Here is a 14,390-nt window from a genome sequence, read left to right on the forward strand (position 1 = left end):
GTGATGTCTGGGTGTGGCCAATGCCAAGTGGGCGTGATCAGTGATGTGCGGGTGTGGCCAATGCCATGTGGGCGTGATCAGTGATGTGTGGGTGTGGCCAGTGCCATGTGGGCGTGATCAGTGATGTGTGGGTGTTGCCAATGCCATGTGGGCGTGATCAGTGATGTGTGGGTGTGGCCAATGCCATGTGGGTGTGATCAGTGATGTGTGGGTGTGGCTAATGCCATGTGGGCGTGATCAGTGATGTGTGGGTGTGGCTAATGCCATGTGGGCGTGATCAGTGATGTGTGGGTGTGGCCAGTGCCATGTGGGTGTGATCAGTGATGTGTGGGTGTGGCCAATGCCATATGGGTGTGATCAGTGATGTCTGGGTGTGGCCAATGCCAAGTGGGCGTGATCAGTGATGTGCGGGTGTGGCCAATGCCATGTGGGCGTGATCAGTGATGTGTGGGTGTGGCCAGTGCCATGTGGGCGTGATCAGTGATGTGTGGGTGTTGCCAATGCTATGTGGGCGTGATCAGTGATGTGTGGGTGTGGCCAATGCCATGTGGGTGTGATCAGTGATGTGTGGGTGTGGCCAGTGCCATGTGGGCGTGATCAGTGATGTGTGGGTGTGGCCAGTGCCATGTGGGTGTGATCAGTGATGTGTGGGCGTGGCTAATGCCATGTGGGCGTGATCAGTGATGTGTGGGTGTGGCCAGTGCCATGTGGGCGTGATCAGTGATGTGTGGGTGTGGCCAGTGCCATGTGGGCGTGATCAGTGATGTGTGGGTGTGGCCAATGCCATATGGGTGTGACCAGTGATGTGTGGGTGTGGCCAATGCCATGTGGGTGTGACCAGTGATGTGTGGGCGTGTACAGCTCCTACACTACCTGCTCCAATGTTTTCTAAATACATAAAAGCTGAAATTTAGCATCTATTATGACAAATGTAAATACAATTGATCTATGTCGGACTGTGTGGCCAGCTGGACGTTACCATGCTGTCATGATAATGGGCCTATTTTCGTGTGGAGGCCTGGAGCTGTACCTCCATCCACCCCATTGTTACTCCGGCTGTGGGGAAGGGGTGCCACAGGCCCACAGTGACAGAGATATTAGATCACGGGACACTACCATTTATATGCAGGACACAGTGAGACACATGTGACATATATAGACGTGCTCCGGCTCTGTGTTGCAGTAAGAGGACCTCGGATCTGTGCACGCAGAGGAGAAGAATATCCTGACAGCTATCATAGCGGACTGGGGCCACATCCACTGCACCAGGGGCGTTTAACATGCGGCCCTCCAGCTGCTGTGGAACTACACAGCCCAGCATGCCCTGCCACAGTTTTGCTATTAGGTCATGCTGGTATGTTTTGTTCCGCATGTTGAGTACTGCAGGGCACTACAGTAATGGAGCTGGATGGGGGCTGGTAGCGCCGTTATCCGCCCATTGGACTGTTAGACGGACGCCTCACAGCTGGGCACAGACATCACTATATACAGAATATCTCATAGGATTCCCGGCAGCCTGGATATACCGGGGGAGATACAGAAGGATCTAATGACGTCTGCAGTAATAGATCCAGGAGGATGGAGATAATATGGGAGACCAGGGACTGACTGAGGAGTTATAAAGCCTAGGACTGCATGTGATATAGCGGCATATACTCAGACCTGGCCCCATTTCTGAGGATATAAGGTTCCCCCTGACACACTATTATATATCTGCCTCTATGTATATATATTTTACCCCTCTTTTTATTCAGCCTGTCCTGATCACCAAACAATAATGGAAGTATCAGGGGAGACCCACATTTATATTAGGGGAGTCACTTTATTTATTTACTGCAAACAGTTCATGTTTTCCAGATCTCCCAGCGTGGACTCATTAGTAAGTGTAATACCCCGGCTGCCGCACAGACACTGTACTGATAACTTCACTGCAGGGGAGGAAGATGTGATCCGGGAGCCTGAGATTAATAGAGAGAGCAGAGAGACTGCAGGGGAGGCTGGGTGTAGTAGTGTGGTGTAACGGTATGAGGGGAGGCTGGGTGTAGTAGTGTGGTGTAACGGTATGAGGGGAGGCTGGGTGTAGTAGTGTGGTGTAACGGTATGAGGGGAGGCTGGGTGTAGGAGTGTGGTGTAACGGTACCAGGGGAGGCTGGGTGTAGTAGTGCAGAGTAACGGTACCAGGGGAGGCTGGGTGTAGTAGTGCAGAGTAACGGTACCAGGGGAGGCTGGGTGTTGTAGTGCAGAGTAACGGTAAAAGGGGAGGCTGGGTGTAGTAGTGCAGAGTAATGGTACCAGGGGAGGCTGGGTGTAGTAGTGCAGAGTAACGGTACCAGGGGAGGCTGGGTGTAGTAGTGCAGAGTAACGGTACCAGGGGAGGCTGGGTGTAGTAGTGCAGAATAACGGTACTAGGGGAGGCTGGGTGTAGCAGTTCAGAATAACGGTACCAGGGGAGGCTGGGTGTAGTAGTGCAGAATAACGGTACCAGGGGAGGCTGGGTGTAGTAGTGCAGAATAACGGTACCAGGGGAGGCTGGGTGTAGTAGTGCAGAATAACGGTACCAGGGGAGGCTGGGTGTAGTAGTGCAGAATAACGGTACCAGGGGAGGCTGGGAAGTTGTGTGTATGCTGCATACTGGTGTCAGTGCCCAGTCAGGGTGTATAATATAATATAATATAATATAACTGGCTTCTCTCCTGTTCCTGGAGGGGGTGTAAATCTGGATTTACCAGTCTGACAATGTGCAGAGCCTCACACCCAGCCATGTGCAGCACACAAGGTACACAGCCCCCGCTGTCGCTCTCAGTGATGGTAACGCAGCACATAGCAGCCGGGGTCCCCTCACCTGGGCGCTGGACTCTTATCTCCAGTAGGTTGGATGTCCTCTCCGCCAGGCGGGTCCAGCTGGCATTGTATTCTCTCCTCCACAGCTCGGCCACACACTGGTACTTGCCAGCCTCAGACTCGCTCGCCCGACTGACACTCAGACGCACGTTGTGGCTGGAATCTGCTTTCTCCACTATGCTGCGACCACGGAAATTACCAGCTCGCTCTCCCCACTGGACCCCACCAGAACGGCTGAATGTCACCAGATCATGGGTATCCCCTCCCCCAGCTGACTGGAATCGCCATGTCACCGAAATGCCCACCCATGGTGGGTAGTGAGGCTTTAAAATACACTGGAGGTCAAAGGAGTCGTAGTAGGTGACCCCAGGTGTACGGGAAATGGCGGTCACTGCAAAACCAGATTCTGGAACAAGAGAAAAGTTAGGGGAAAATTAGACTTTCCTACATGCAGAGAAGCAGATATAATAATAAAAGCATTAGTAGTCCCCCATAGGCACCTAGGCAGCTGGGCAACAGTCCCCCATAGGCACCTAGGCAGCTGGGCAACAGTCCCCCCACTCAGCAGCTGGGCAACAGTCCCCCCACTCAGCAGCTGGGCAACAGTCCCCCCACTCAGCAGCTGGGCAACAGTCCCCCCACTCAGCACCTAGGCAGCTCTACAACAGTCCCCCGCTCAGCACCTAGGCAGCTCTACAACAGTCCCCACTCAGCACCTAGGCAGCTCTACAACAGTCCCCACTCAGCACCTAGGCAGCTCTACAACAGTCCCCCGCTCATCACCTAGGCAGCTCTACAACAGTCCCCCGCTCAGCACCTAGGCAGCTGTGCAACAGTCCCCTGCTCAGCACCTAGGCAGCTCTACAACAGTCCCCTGCTCAGCACCTAGGCAGCTCTACAACAGTCCCCCGCTCATCACCTAGGCAGCTCTACAACAGTCCCCCACTCAGCACCTAGGCAGCTCTACAACAGTCCCCTGCTCAGCACCTAGGCAGCTCTACAACAGTCCCCTGCTCAGCACCTAGGAAGCTCTACAACAGTCCCCACTCAGCACCTAGGCTGAGTTTAGGCAGCAGTACAAGAGTAACCACGGAGGATGAGAGAGATGATCAGGGTATAATAATGTTGGGTCAGGGTGTAATAATGCTGGGTCAGGGGGAATACAGAGATGATCAGTGTAATAATGCTGGGTCAGGGGGAATATAGAGATGATCAGTGTAATAATGCTGGGTCAGGAGGAATATAGAGATGATCAGGGTGTAATAATGCTGGGTCAGGGGTAATATAGAGATGATCAGTGTAATAATGCTGGGTCAGGGGGAATATAGAGATGATCAGGGTGTAATAATGCTGGGTCACAGGGAATATAGAGATGATCAGTGTAATAATGCTGGGTCAGGGGGAATATAGAGATTATCAGGGTGTAATAATGCTGGGTCAGGGGGAATATAGAGATGATCAGTGTAATAATGCTGGGTCAGGGGGAATATAGAGATGATCAGGGTGTAATAATGCTGGGTCAGGGGGAATATAGATATGATCAGTGTAATAATGCTGGGTCAGGGGGTATATAGAGATGATCAGGGTGTAATAATGCTGGGTCAGGGGGAATATAGAGATGATCAGGGTGTAATAATGCTGGGTCAGGGGGAATATAGATATGATCAGTGTAATAATGCTGGGTCAGGGGGAATATATAGATGATCAGGGTGTAATAATGCTGGGTCAGTGGGAATATAGAGATGATCAGTGTAATAAATATGCTGGGTCAGGGGGAATATAGCGATGATCAGGGAGTAATAATGCTGGGTCAGGAGGAATATAGAGATGATCAGGGTGTAATAATGCTGGGTCAGGGGGAATAAAGAGATGATCAGTGTAATAATGCTGGGTCAGGGGGAATATAGAGATGATCAGGGTGTAATAATGCTGGGTCAGGGGGAATATAGATATGATCAGTGTAATAATGCTGGGTCAGGGGGAATATAGAGATGATCAGTGTAATAATGCTGGGTCAGGGGGAATATAGAGATGATCAGGGTGTAATAATGCTGGGTCAGGGGGAATATAGAGATGATCAGGGTGTAATAATGCTGGGTCAGGGGGAATATAGAGATGATCAGGGTGTAATAATGCTGGGTCAGGGGGAATATAGAGATTATCAGGGTGTAATAATGCTGGGTCAGGAGGAATATAGAGATGATCAGTGTAATAATGCTGGGTCAGGGGGAATATAGAGATGATCAGTGTAATAATGCTGGGTCAGGGGGAATATAGAGATGATCAGTGTAATAATGCTGGGTCAGGTGGAATATAGAGATGATCAGTGTAATAATGCGGGGGCAAGGGGAATATAGAGATGATCAGAGTAATAATGCTGGGTCAGGGGGAATATAGAGATGATCAAGGTGTAATAATGCTCGGTCAGGGGGAATATAGAGATGATCAGTGTAATAATACTGGGTCAGGGGGAATATAGAGATAATCAGTGTAATAATGCTGGGTCAGTGGGAATATAGAGATGATAAGTGTAATAATGCTGGGTCAGGGGGAATTTAGAGATGATAAGGGTGTAATAATGCTGGGTCAGGGGGAATATAGAGATGATCAGTGTAATAATGCTGGGTCAGGGGGAATATAGAGATGATCAGGGTGTAATAATGCTGGGTCAGGGGGAATATAGAGATGATCAGTGTAATAATGCTGGGTAAGGGGGAATATAGAGATGATCAGGGTGTAATAATGCTGGGTCAGGGGGAATATAGAGATGATCAGTGTAATAATGCTGGGTCAGGGGGTATATAGAGATGATCAGGGTGTAATAATGCTGGGTCAGGGGGAATATAGAGATGATCAGGGTGTAATAATGCAGGGTCAGGGGGAATATAGATATGATCAGGGTGTAATAATGCTGGGTCAGGGGGAATATATAGATGATCAGGGTGTAATAATGCTGGGTCAGTGGGAATATAGAGATGATCAGTGTAATAAATATGCTGGGTCAGGGGGAATATAGAGATGATCAGTGTAATAATGCTGGGTCAGGGGGAATATAGAGATGATCAGTGTAATAATGCTGGGTCAGGGGGAATATAGAGATGATCAGGGTGTAATAATGCTGGGTCAGGGGGAATATAGAGATGATCAGGGTGTAATAATGCTGGGTCAGGGGGAATATAGAGATTATCAGGGTGTAATAATGCTGGGTCAGGGGGAATATAGAGATGATCAGGGTGTAATAATGCTGGGTCAGGGGGAATATAGAGATGATCAGGGTGTAATAATGCTGGGTCAGGGGGAATATAGAGATGATCAGGGTGTAATAATGCTGGGTCAGGGGGAATATAGAGATGATCAGTGTAATAATGCTGGGTCAGGGGGAATATAGAGATGATCAGGGTGTAATAATGCTGGGTCAGGAGGACTATAGAGATGATCAGAGTAACAATGCTGGTTCAGGAGGAATATAGAGATGATCAGTGTAATAATGCTGGGTCAGGGGGAATATAGAGATGATCAGGGTGTAATAATGCTGGGTCAGGAGGAATATAGAGATGATCAGGGTGTAATAATGCTGGGTCAGGGGGAATATAGAGATGATCAGTGTAATAATGCTGGGTCAGGAGGAATATAGAGATGATCAGGGTGTAATAATGCTGGGTCAGGGGGAATATAGAGATGATCAGGGTGTAATAATGCTGGGTCAGGGGGAATATAGAGATTATCAGGGTGTAATAATGCTGGGTCAGGAGGAATATAGAGATGATCAGTGTAATAATGCTGGGTCAGGGGGAATATAGAGATGATCAGTGTAATAATGCTGGGTCAGGGGTAATATAGAGATGATCAGTGTAATAATGCTGGGTCAGGGGGAATATAGAGATGATCAGGGTGTAATAATGCTGGGTCACAGGGAATATAGAGATGATCAGTGTAATAATTCTGGGTCAGGGGGAATATAGAGATTATCAGGGTGTAATAATGCTGGGTCAGGGGGAATATAGAGATGATCAGGGTGTAATAATGCTGGGTCAGGGGGAATATAGAGATGATCAGGGTGTAATAATGCTGGGTCAGGGGGAATATAGATATGATCAGTGTAATAATGCTGGGTCAGGGGGTATATAGAGATGATCAGGGTGTAATAATGCTGGGTCAGGGGGAATATAGAGATGATCAGGGTGTAATAATGCTGGGTCAGGGGGAATATAGATATGATCAGTGTAATAATGCTGGGTCAGGGGGAATATATAGATGATCAGGGTGTAATAATGCTGGGTCAGTGGGAATATAGAGATGATCAGTGTAATAAATATGCTGGGTCAGGGGGAATATAGCGATGATCAGGGTGTAATAATGCTGGGTCAGGAGGAATATAGAGATGATCAGGGTGTAATAATGCTGGGTCAGGGGGAATAAAGAGATGATCAGTGTAATAATGCTGGGTCAGGGGGAATATAGAGATGATCAGTGTAATAATGCTGGGTAAGGGGGAATATAGAGATGATCAGGGTGTAATAATGCTGGGTCAGGGGGAATATAGATATGATCAGTGTAATAATGCTGGGTCAGGGGGAATATAGAGATGATCAGTGTAATAATGCTGGGTCAGGGGGAATATAGATATGATCAGTGTAATAATGCTGGGTCAGGGGGAATATAGAGATGATCAGTGTAATAATGCTGGGTCAGGGGGAATATAGAGATGATCAGGGTGTAATAATGCTGGGTCAGGGGGAATATAGAGATTATCAGGGTGTAATAATGCTGGGTCAGGGGGAATATAGAGATGATCAGTGTAATAATGCTGGGTCAGGTGGAATATAGAGATGATCAGTGTAATAATGCGGGGGCAAGGGGAATATAGAGATGATCAGTGTAATAATGCTGGGTCAGGGGGAATATATAGATGATCAGGGTGTAATAATGCTGGGTCAGGGGGAATATAGAGATGATCAGTGTAATAATACTGGGTCAGGGGGAATATAGAGATAATCAGTGTAATAATGCTGGGTCAGTGGGAATATAGAGATGATCAGTGTAATAATGCTAGGTCAGGGGGAATTTAGAGATGATCAGGGTGTAATAATGCTGGGTCAGGGGGAATATAGAGATGATCAGTGTAATAATGCTGGGTCAGGGGGAATATAGAGATGATCAGGGTGTAATAATGCTGGGTCAGGGGGAATATAGAGATGATCAGTGTAATAATGCTGGGTAAGGGGGAATATAGAGATGATCAGGGTGTAATAATGCTGGGTCAGGGGGAATATAGAGATGATCAGGGTGTAATAATGCTGGGTCAGGGGGAATATAGAGATGATCAGGGTGTAATAATGCTGGGTCAGGGGGAATATAGAGATGATCAGGGTGTAATAATGCTGGGTCAGGGGGAATATAGATATGATCAGTGTAATAATGCTGGGTCAGGGGGAATATATAGATGATCAGGGTGTAATAATGCTGGGTCAGTGGGAATATAGAGATGATCAGTGTAATAAATATGCTGGGTCAGGGGGAATATAGCGATGATCAGGGTGTAATAATGCTGGGTCAGGAGGAATATAGAGATGATCAGGGTGTAATAATGCTGGGTCAGGGGGAATATAGATATGATCAGTGTAATAATGCTGGGTCAGGGGGAATAAAGAGATGATCAGGGTGTAATAATGCTGGGTCAGGGGGAATATAGAGATGATCAGGGTGTAATAATGCTGGGTCAGGGGGAATATAGAGATGATCAGGGTGTAATAATGCTGGGTCAGGGGGAATATAGAGATTATCAGGGTGTAATAATGCTGGGTCAGGAGGAATATAGAGATGATCAGTGTAATAATGCTGGGTCAGGGGGAATATAGAGATGATCAGTGTAATAATGCTGGGTCAGGGGGAATATAGAGATGATCAGTGTAATAATGCTGGGTCAGGTGGAATATAGAGATGATCAGTGTAATAATGCGGGGGCAAGGGGAATATAGAGATGATCAGTGTAATAATGCTGGGTCAGGGGGAATATAGAGATGATCAAGGTGTAATAATGCTCGGTCAGGGGGAATATAGAGATGATCAGTGTAATAATACTGGGTCAGGGGGAATATAGAGATAATCAGTGTAATAATGCTGGGTCAGTGGGAATATAGAGATGATCAGTGTAATAATGCTGGGTCAGTGGGAATATAGAGATGATCAGTGTAATAATGCTGGGTCAGGGGGAATTTAGAGATGATCAGGTTGTAATAATGCTGGGTCAGGGGGAATATAGAGATGATCAGTGTAATAATGCTGGGTAAGGGGGAATATAGAGATGATCAGGGTGTAATAATGCTGGGTCAGGGGGAATATAGAGATGATCAGTGTAATAATGCTGGGTAAGGGGGAATATAGAGATGATCAGGGTGTAATAATGCTGGGTCAGGGGGAATATAGATATGATCAGTGTAATAATGCTGGGTCAGGAGGAATATAGAGATGATCAGTGTAATAATGCTGGGTCAGGGGGAATATAGAGATGATCAGTGTAATAAATATGCTGGGTCAGGGGGCATATAGAGATGATCAGTGTAATAATGCTGGGTCAGGGGGCATATAGATATGATCAGTGTAATAATGCTGGGTCAGGGGGCATATAGATATGATCAGTGTAATAATGCTGGGTCGGGGGGAATATAGAGATGATCAGTGTAATAATGCTGGGTCAGGGGGAATATAGAGATGATCAGTGTAATAATGCTGGGTCAGGGGGAATATAGTGATGATCAGGGTGTAAAAATGCTGGGTCAGGGGGAATATAGAGATGATCAGGGTTTAATAATGCTGGGTCAGGGGGAATATAGATATGATCAGTGTAATAATGCTGGGTCAGGGGGAATATAGAGATGATCAGGTTGTAATAATGCTGGGTCAGTGGGAATATAGAGATGATCAGTGTAATAATGCTGGATCAGGGGGAATATAGAGATGATCAGGGTGTAATAATGCTGGGTCAGTGGGAATATAGCGATGATCATGGTGTAATAATGCTGGGTCAGGGGGAATATAGAGATGATCAGGGTGTAATAATGCTGTGTCAGGGGGAATATAGATATGATCAGTCTATTCCTGCCGGCACCGGAACATTATACAACCAAGCTGTAATATAAACTATATAAAGGTCCCTCTCCCATTGACCCGGCTCTGTCTCATATCTCCGGGGAATAGCTGTGACCGCTCACCTAGCAAGGTGACCTCTACACTGGTCTGGGCCGACCTCTCACCCAGCATCTGCCACTCTCCATCGGAGGACGGCACCCATTCCGCCACGCGGCATTCGTACGATCCAGCGTCTGAGCGTTGGCTGCTCTCCAGCTCCAGGGTGAAGGTGTCAGAGCCGGTCCTCACCATCCGCAACCCGCCGGAGCCAGAACGATCCCTATACACATGACTTGCCCATGTGACCCCATCGCGGTCCTGCCGGATCACCTCTCTCTGGAGGTTTTGCTTGTCCTGTAGGTGCCACGAGGCAGAGATGCGGCTGTGTGGTCCAGACAGCGACGCCACTGCGCAGGTCAAGGTGATAGCAGCGCCTTCGAGCACAGAGCTGGAATTCGCCACCACGGTGACCGTGAGAGACGTCTCTGTGAGGGAGGAGAGAGGCTGTTACGATGTGCAGAAACAAGATGGATGACAGAAGAGCGGATACAGCGAGTTACAGAACGTTTCAGCTCGATGGATTCTTCCATGACCGTAAATACAAGATACCGGTCCCTGACATACGAGGAGCCGGATAAAAACTGAATTCTATAAAGCAGTGGTTCCCGAACTGGGTGCTTTGGCACCCTGGGGTGCTGCGGTGTCATTGGTTAGTGGTCCAGGACAAAATATAATTATTTATGGCAGGATAGGCAAAACCAGTGCTGGCGGCTGGCAAACGTAACATATACGGAGAAGCAGAAACGCAGCCCTGTCCCGTCCTCCACCACATAACTGACCCCGAGGATGACACCGAGGAACAAGTTACTGGCCTGGGGTGCAAGGAAAAAATTAGAACACTCGAAGGGCGCCGTAATTCAACAAAAGTTTGGGAACTACCACTATAAAGACTACTACAAAAGTGATTTAAAAAAAAAAAAAAAAAAAGTTCCTCCCATTACAAACATATACCGTAGTAATCCCTATAGGGAGAGAAAGCAGAGTTTACCATATGACCGTAACATCCCCCATGTCAGGGCCCCTCCCGCCTCCCCCCCACATACTTAATGGGAGCACGAAGATGGGGATGTTCTTCGGCCTCTTGCTCTCGCGGTCGGCCATCTCTCCGGACGCTGATCGTTCCCTCTCGGTCACCCGGCAGTTGTATTTCCCGCTGTCCTCTGGACGCAGCCGGAAGAGGTTGAGCGAGAAGATGCTGTCACTGTCCCTCCCCACGCGCAGCTCCCCGCGGCTCTCTCGCTGGCTGTATTCTCCGATTAGGGAGGCCACCCCCCCGGGACTCAGGCTGGCGATCAGGGAGCTGTTGAAGGCCCAGGATACGGCAAACATGCGATCGGCCGTGTTCTGAGCGTCGATGATGCACCTCAGCTGGGCGCTCTCCCCCGCGCTGTACGTACGGCGGTCTGTTTCCAGGCGTACGTTGAATTCCTTGTCTATCAGAGAGAGAAGCAGTGATTACTACAACACAAGGTGTAATAGGACAGCGCAGTACAGACCGTAACGCCTCACTAGCGAACACACCACATATATTCATCTCTAATTGTGTTTTATGGTCAATTCCAGACCTTTAACACATATACGGCCACCATTATCTCACCAACAGCCGCTGCATCGCGTCCAAGTACCTGGGTAAAAATCCTCAAATTAAATTATAATAATAAATCATTTTAGGCTGGTGATTGGTGAGGTAAAATAATATAAGGAACATTTGTGATTTCTGCATAGATTAATTAGAAGATAAAATATATAATGTCAGACCCTAAAGATTATAGATGGCTTATTGGGGTTCAGCTTGCCCCCCTTGTTTCGTCATTCATATAAGGTTTGTCTGAGAATAAAACGTCACTTCTGGAAGTAATTTACGGCACGTCTCACAGTTCCCGGAATGGACAATATAATCCTCATCCTCCGAGACGAGAGACAGAACCACCGGAGAAAAGATTCTCTACCAGCCGAACGCAGGTGACTCGACGTAATTGTTATTTATATAATCAGTGTAGGGATCACGTCTTTCCTCTCTGCCCGACCAGCACCAGAACGCCATCTCTGTGTGTCACGCCTGTGCCTGGGGTGTATACATCACGTCACTATCATTAATGCAGTCTGTCACCACCACGTGTATATACACAACACAGCCTACACGGATACACGCCCTGCTCATCTCCTGCTCCCGATGGTGACAGAATCCAGATTCCCCACCTGGGTGCCCGAGCCTCTGACCATGTTCAGTCTCCCCCTATACTGCACAGCGGAGGCTTTACCATCTGATATCGCCGCTCATCAGCCTGTATTCGTGTTGTGTGTGAGCTCTGCAGCCAAAAGGTTACACAGCTCCAATGGAAGCCATTTCTCACCTGCCGCCTGGACGCTGACATCCGACGCTTCCGATTCCTTCTTCGTCATGGCAAACCAGGACCCATCCGGATCCTCAATCCACTCCGCTCCCTGGCAGAAGAACTCTCCCTGGTCGGAGGGCTGCAGGTTGTACAGGGTGAGACGGAAGGAGCTGTCACCCACTTTATCCAGCCGTACATCCCCCACAGAGAAGCGCGGTGCGTAGGACGCCCCAGGGACCAGAGAGAACTCCCGCGTTAGAGAGATGACCTCCTCCGTCAGCTCCCCCGTCCGTCTGTACCAGGAGACTGAGAGGTGGGTGTGTTGGGAGGTGCTGTGAGACACCTCGCAGGACAGCTGCAGAGAGCCCCCCTCCACCTTCTGTAGGGTCTGAGCGGAGGACGAGACCACCAGGGAATCCGGAATCACTGTGGGCAGAGAACGGACGTTAGGTATAGAGCATGGCATGGAGTCTGCATTAAGCACAGAAGAACACATTAGAGACCAATTCCTACCGAGAATGAAGACTGTCACAAAGTACAGAGTTTAGGCATCATGCGGGGAGTAACCTGCCATCACTAACAGCGCACAAAGGTCAGCCAGATAACAGATCATGACCCCTTCCCTCGATAATATTTTAGTGTAGGCACATTAAACATCCCTATTGTCATGTTGATGTCGGGAGCGCGCATCGCTGGTCGTTTCCAACATTAATTTGTGCCCCGATTACTTAGCGATTACACGATTACGATGTCGTAATCGTGTAATCGCTCAGTAATGTCACGTAGTGGATAAAGTAGAGATGAGCAGTTCGGTTATACTCGGATTTACACGCATATGTTCGGATCTCAAAAACGGCATCCTATTGGCTATCCAGCTGTCACGTGTTTTGGATAGCCAATAAGAGAAATCCGAACTCGCGATAACTTGCCGATAAGAACCGAATAAAACCGAACCCGCACATCTCTAAGATAAAGTACCATCCAATCAGCTCCCAACTCATTTTACAGGCTGTTGGCGGGATGTACTACTCATCGCATTTTGGATGCGATACATCCCAGCATTTATCGGGTGCATAGTGGCGTTAATAACGCCGATATGCCTTTAGAATTGCGATTCAAATCACAAAAGGACAGTTGTTCCGATAAGAGCTGCGCTTTGCGATGATAGGACGTCCGGGGTTTATGACCGAGGAGGCGTTCTGACGCGCGCTGCGGGGGAAGTCCCTCTCTTCCGGAGCCATCGCAGAGGACAGGTCTTATCGGGAGAGCCATCCTGTGCGATATTCTAGGAACATACCGTGGCAATCAACCGCAGTACCCGAAGACAGGCGGAATGTACCACATCGCGGATGCAATGCTTAATACATCCCAGCCCAAGCTTTGGTACATATCTACATTAGTGGAGAGAGAAAGTACCAACCAATCAGCTCCTAACTGTCATTTTCCAAACACAGCCAGTAACATGACAGACGCCGATTGTTTGGTACTGTATCTCTCTCATGGCTTAGTACATCTCCCCCTGAGCCTACAATCCACAATCCGCCAGTCGTATACACCCCACTAATATCTGAGTGACAGGACACAATCTGAACCTCAATCATGGTTTGAATACACTAAATACCAGGTGATATTAGAACCCCACAGTAATACACATGAACCCCTATAATAAGTGACATACATCATTATAATAACGAGGGGGGAGACATATTGGTCTATTTACTAAGCCTTGGATGGAGATTATGTCCTTTCACTTTAAGTACCAGCCAACCAGCTCCTGCCATTTTTCAAACACAGCCTGTGACATGGCAGTTAGGAGCTGATTGGCTGGTACTTTATATCCGTTCACCTTCTCCATCCAGGGCTTAGACCCCATAGATTGGAGGAATGGGGGAGCTGGAGTAAGACTGGATGGAGGGGGCTACGGTGAGGTAACAGCTGGGACAAGCTCCAGAAGATGACACAGAGGTGGGGGAGGGGGAGAGGATGAGAAGCGTAGGAACAGGTGGGATTAGGTTAAGTGCCGAT

The 14,390-nt window shown here is 48.2% G+C and overlaps 1 protein-coding gene across 3 annotated transcripts in view; it reads right to left on the reverse strand.

Moving 5' to 3' along the window:
• Positions 1 to 14,390, reverse strand: part of IGSF3 (immunoglobulin superfamily member 3) — a 74,290-nt gene that overhangs the window by 41,598 nt on the left and 18,302 nt on the right. For all 3 annotated transcript variants that reach the window (XM_088446801.1, XM_088446800.1, XM_088446802.1), the window contains exons 4-7: positions 12,384 to 12,791; positions 11,073 to 11,462; positions 10,053 to 10,454; positions 2,843 to 3,247 (exon numbers count right to left, since the gene is read on the reverse strand). In XM_088446801.1, coding sequence (XP_088302927.1) covers positions 2,843 to 3,247; positions 10,053 to 10,454; positions 11,073 to 11,462; positions 12,384 to 12,791 — 1,605 coding nt within the window. The remainder of the gene's footprint in view (positions 1 to 2,842; positions 3,248 to 10,052; positions 10,455 to 11,072; positions 11,463 to 12,383; positions 12,792 to 14,390) is intronic.

Source organism: Taudactylus pleione, unplaced genomic scaffold, assembly GCF_031769625.1.
Source record: "Taudactylus pleione unplaced genomic scaffold, aTauple2 ptg000405l, whole genome shotgun sequence".
In the NCBI taxonomy this organism is placed as follows: Eukaryota; Metazoa; Chordata; class Amphibia; order Anura; family Myobatrachidae; genus Taudactylus; species Taudactylus pleione.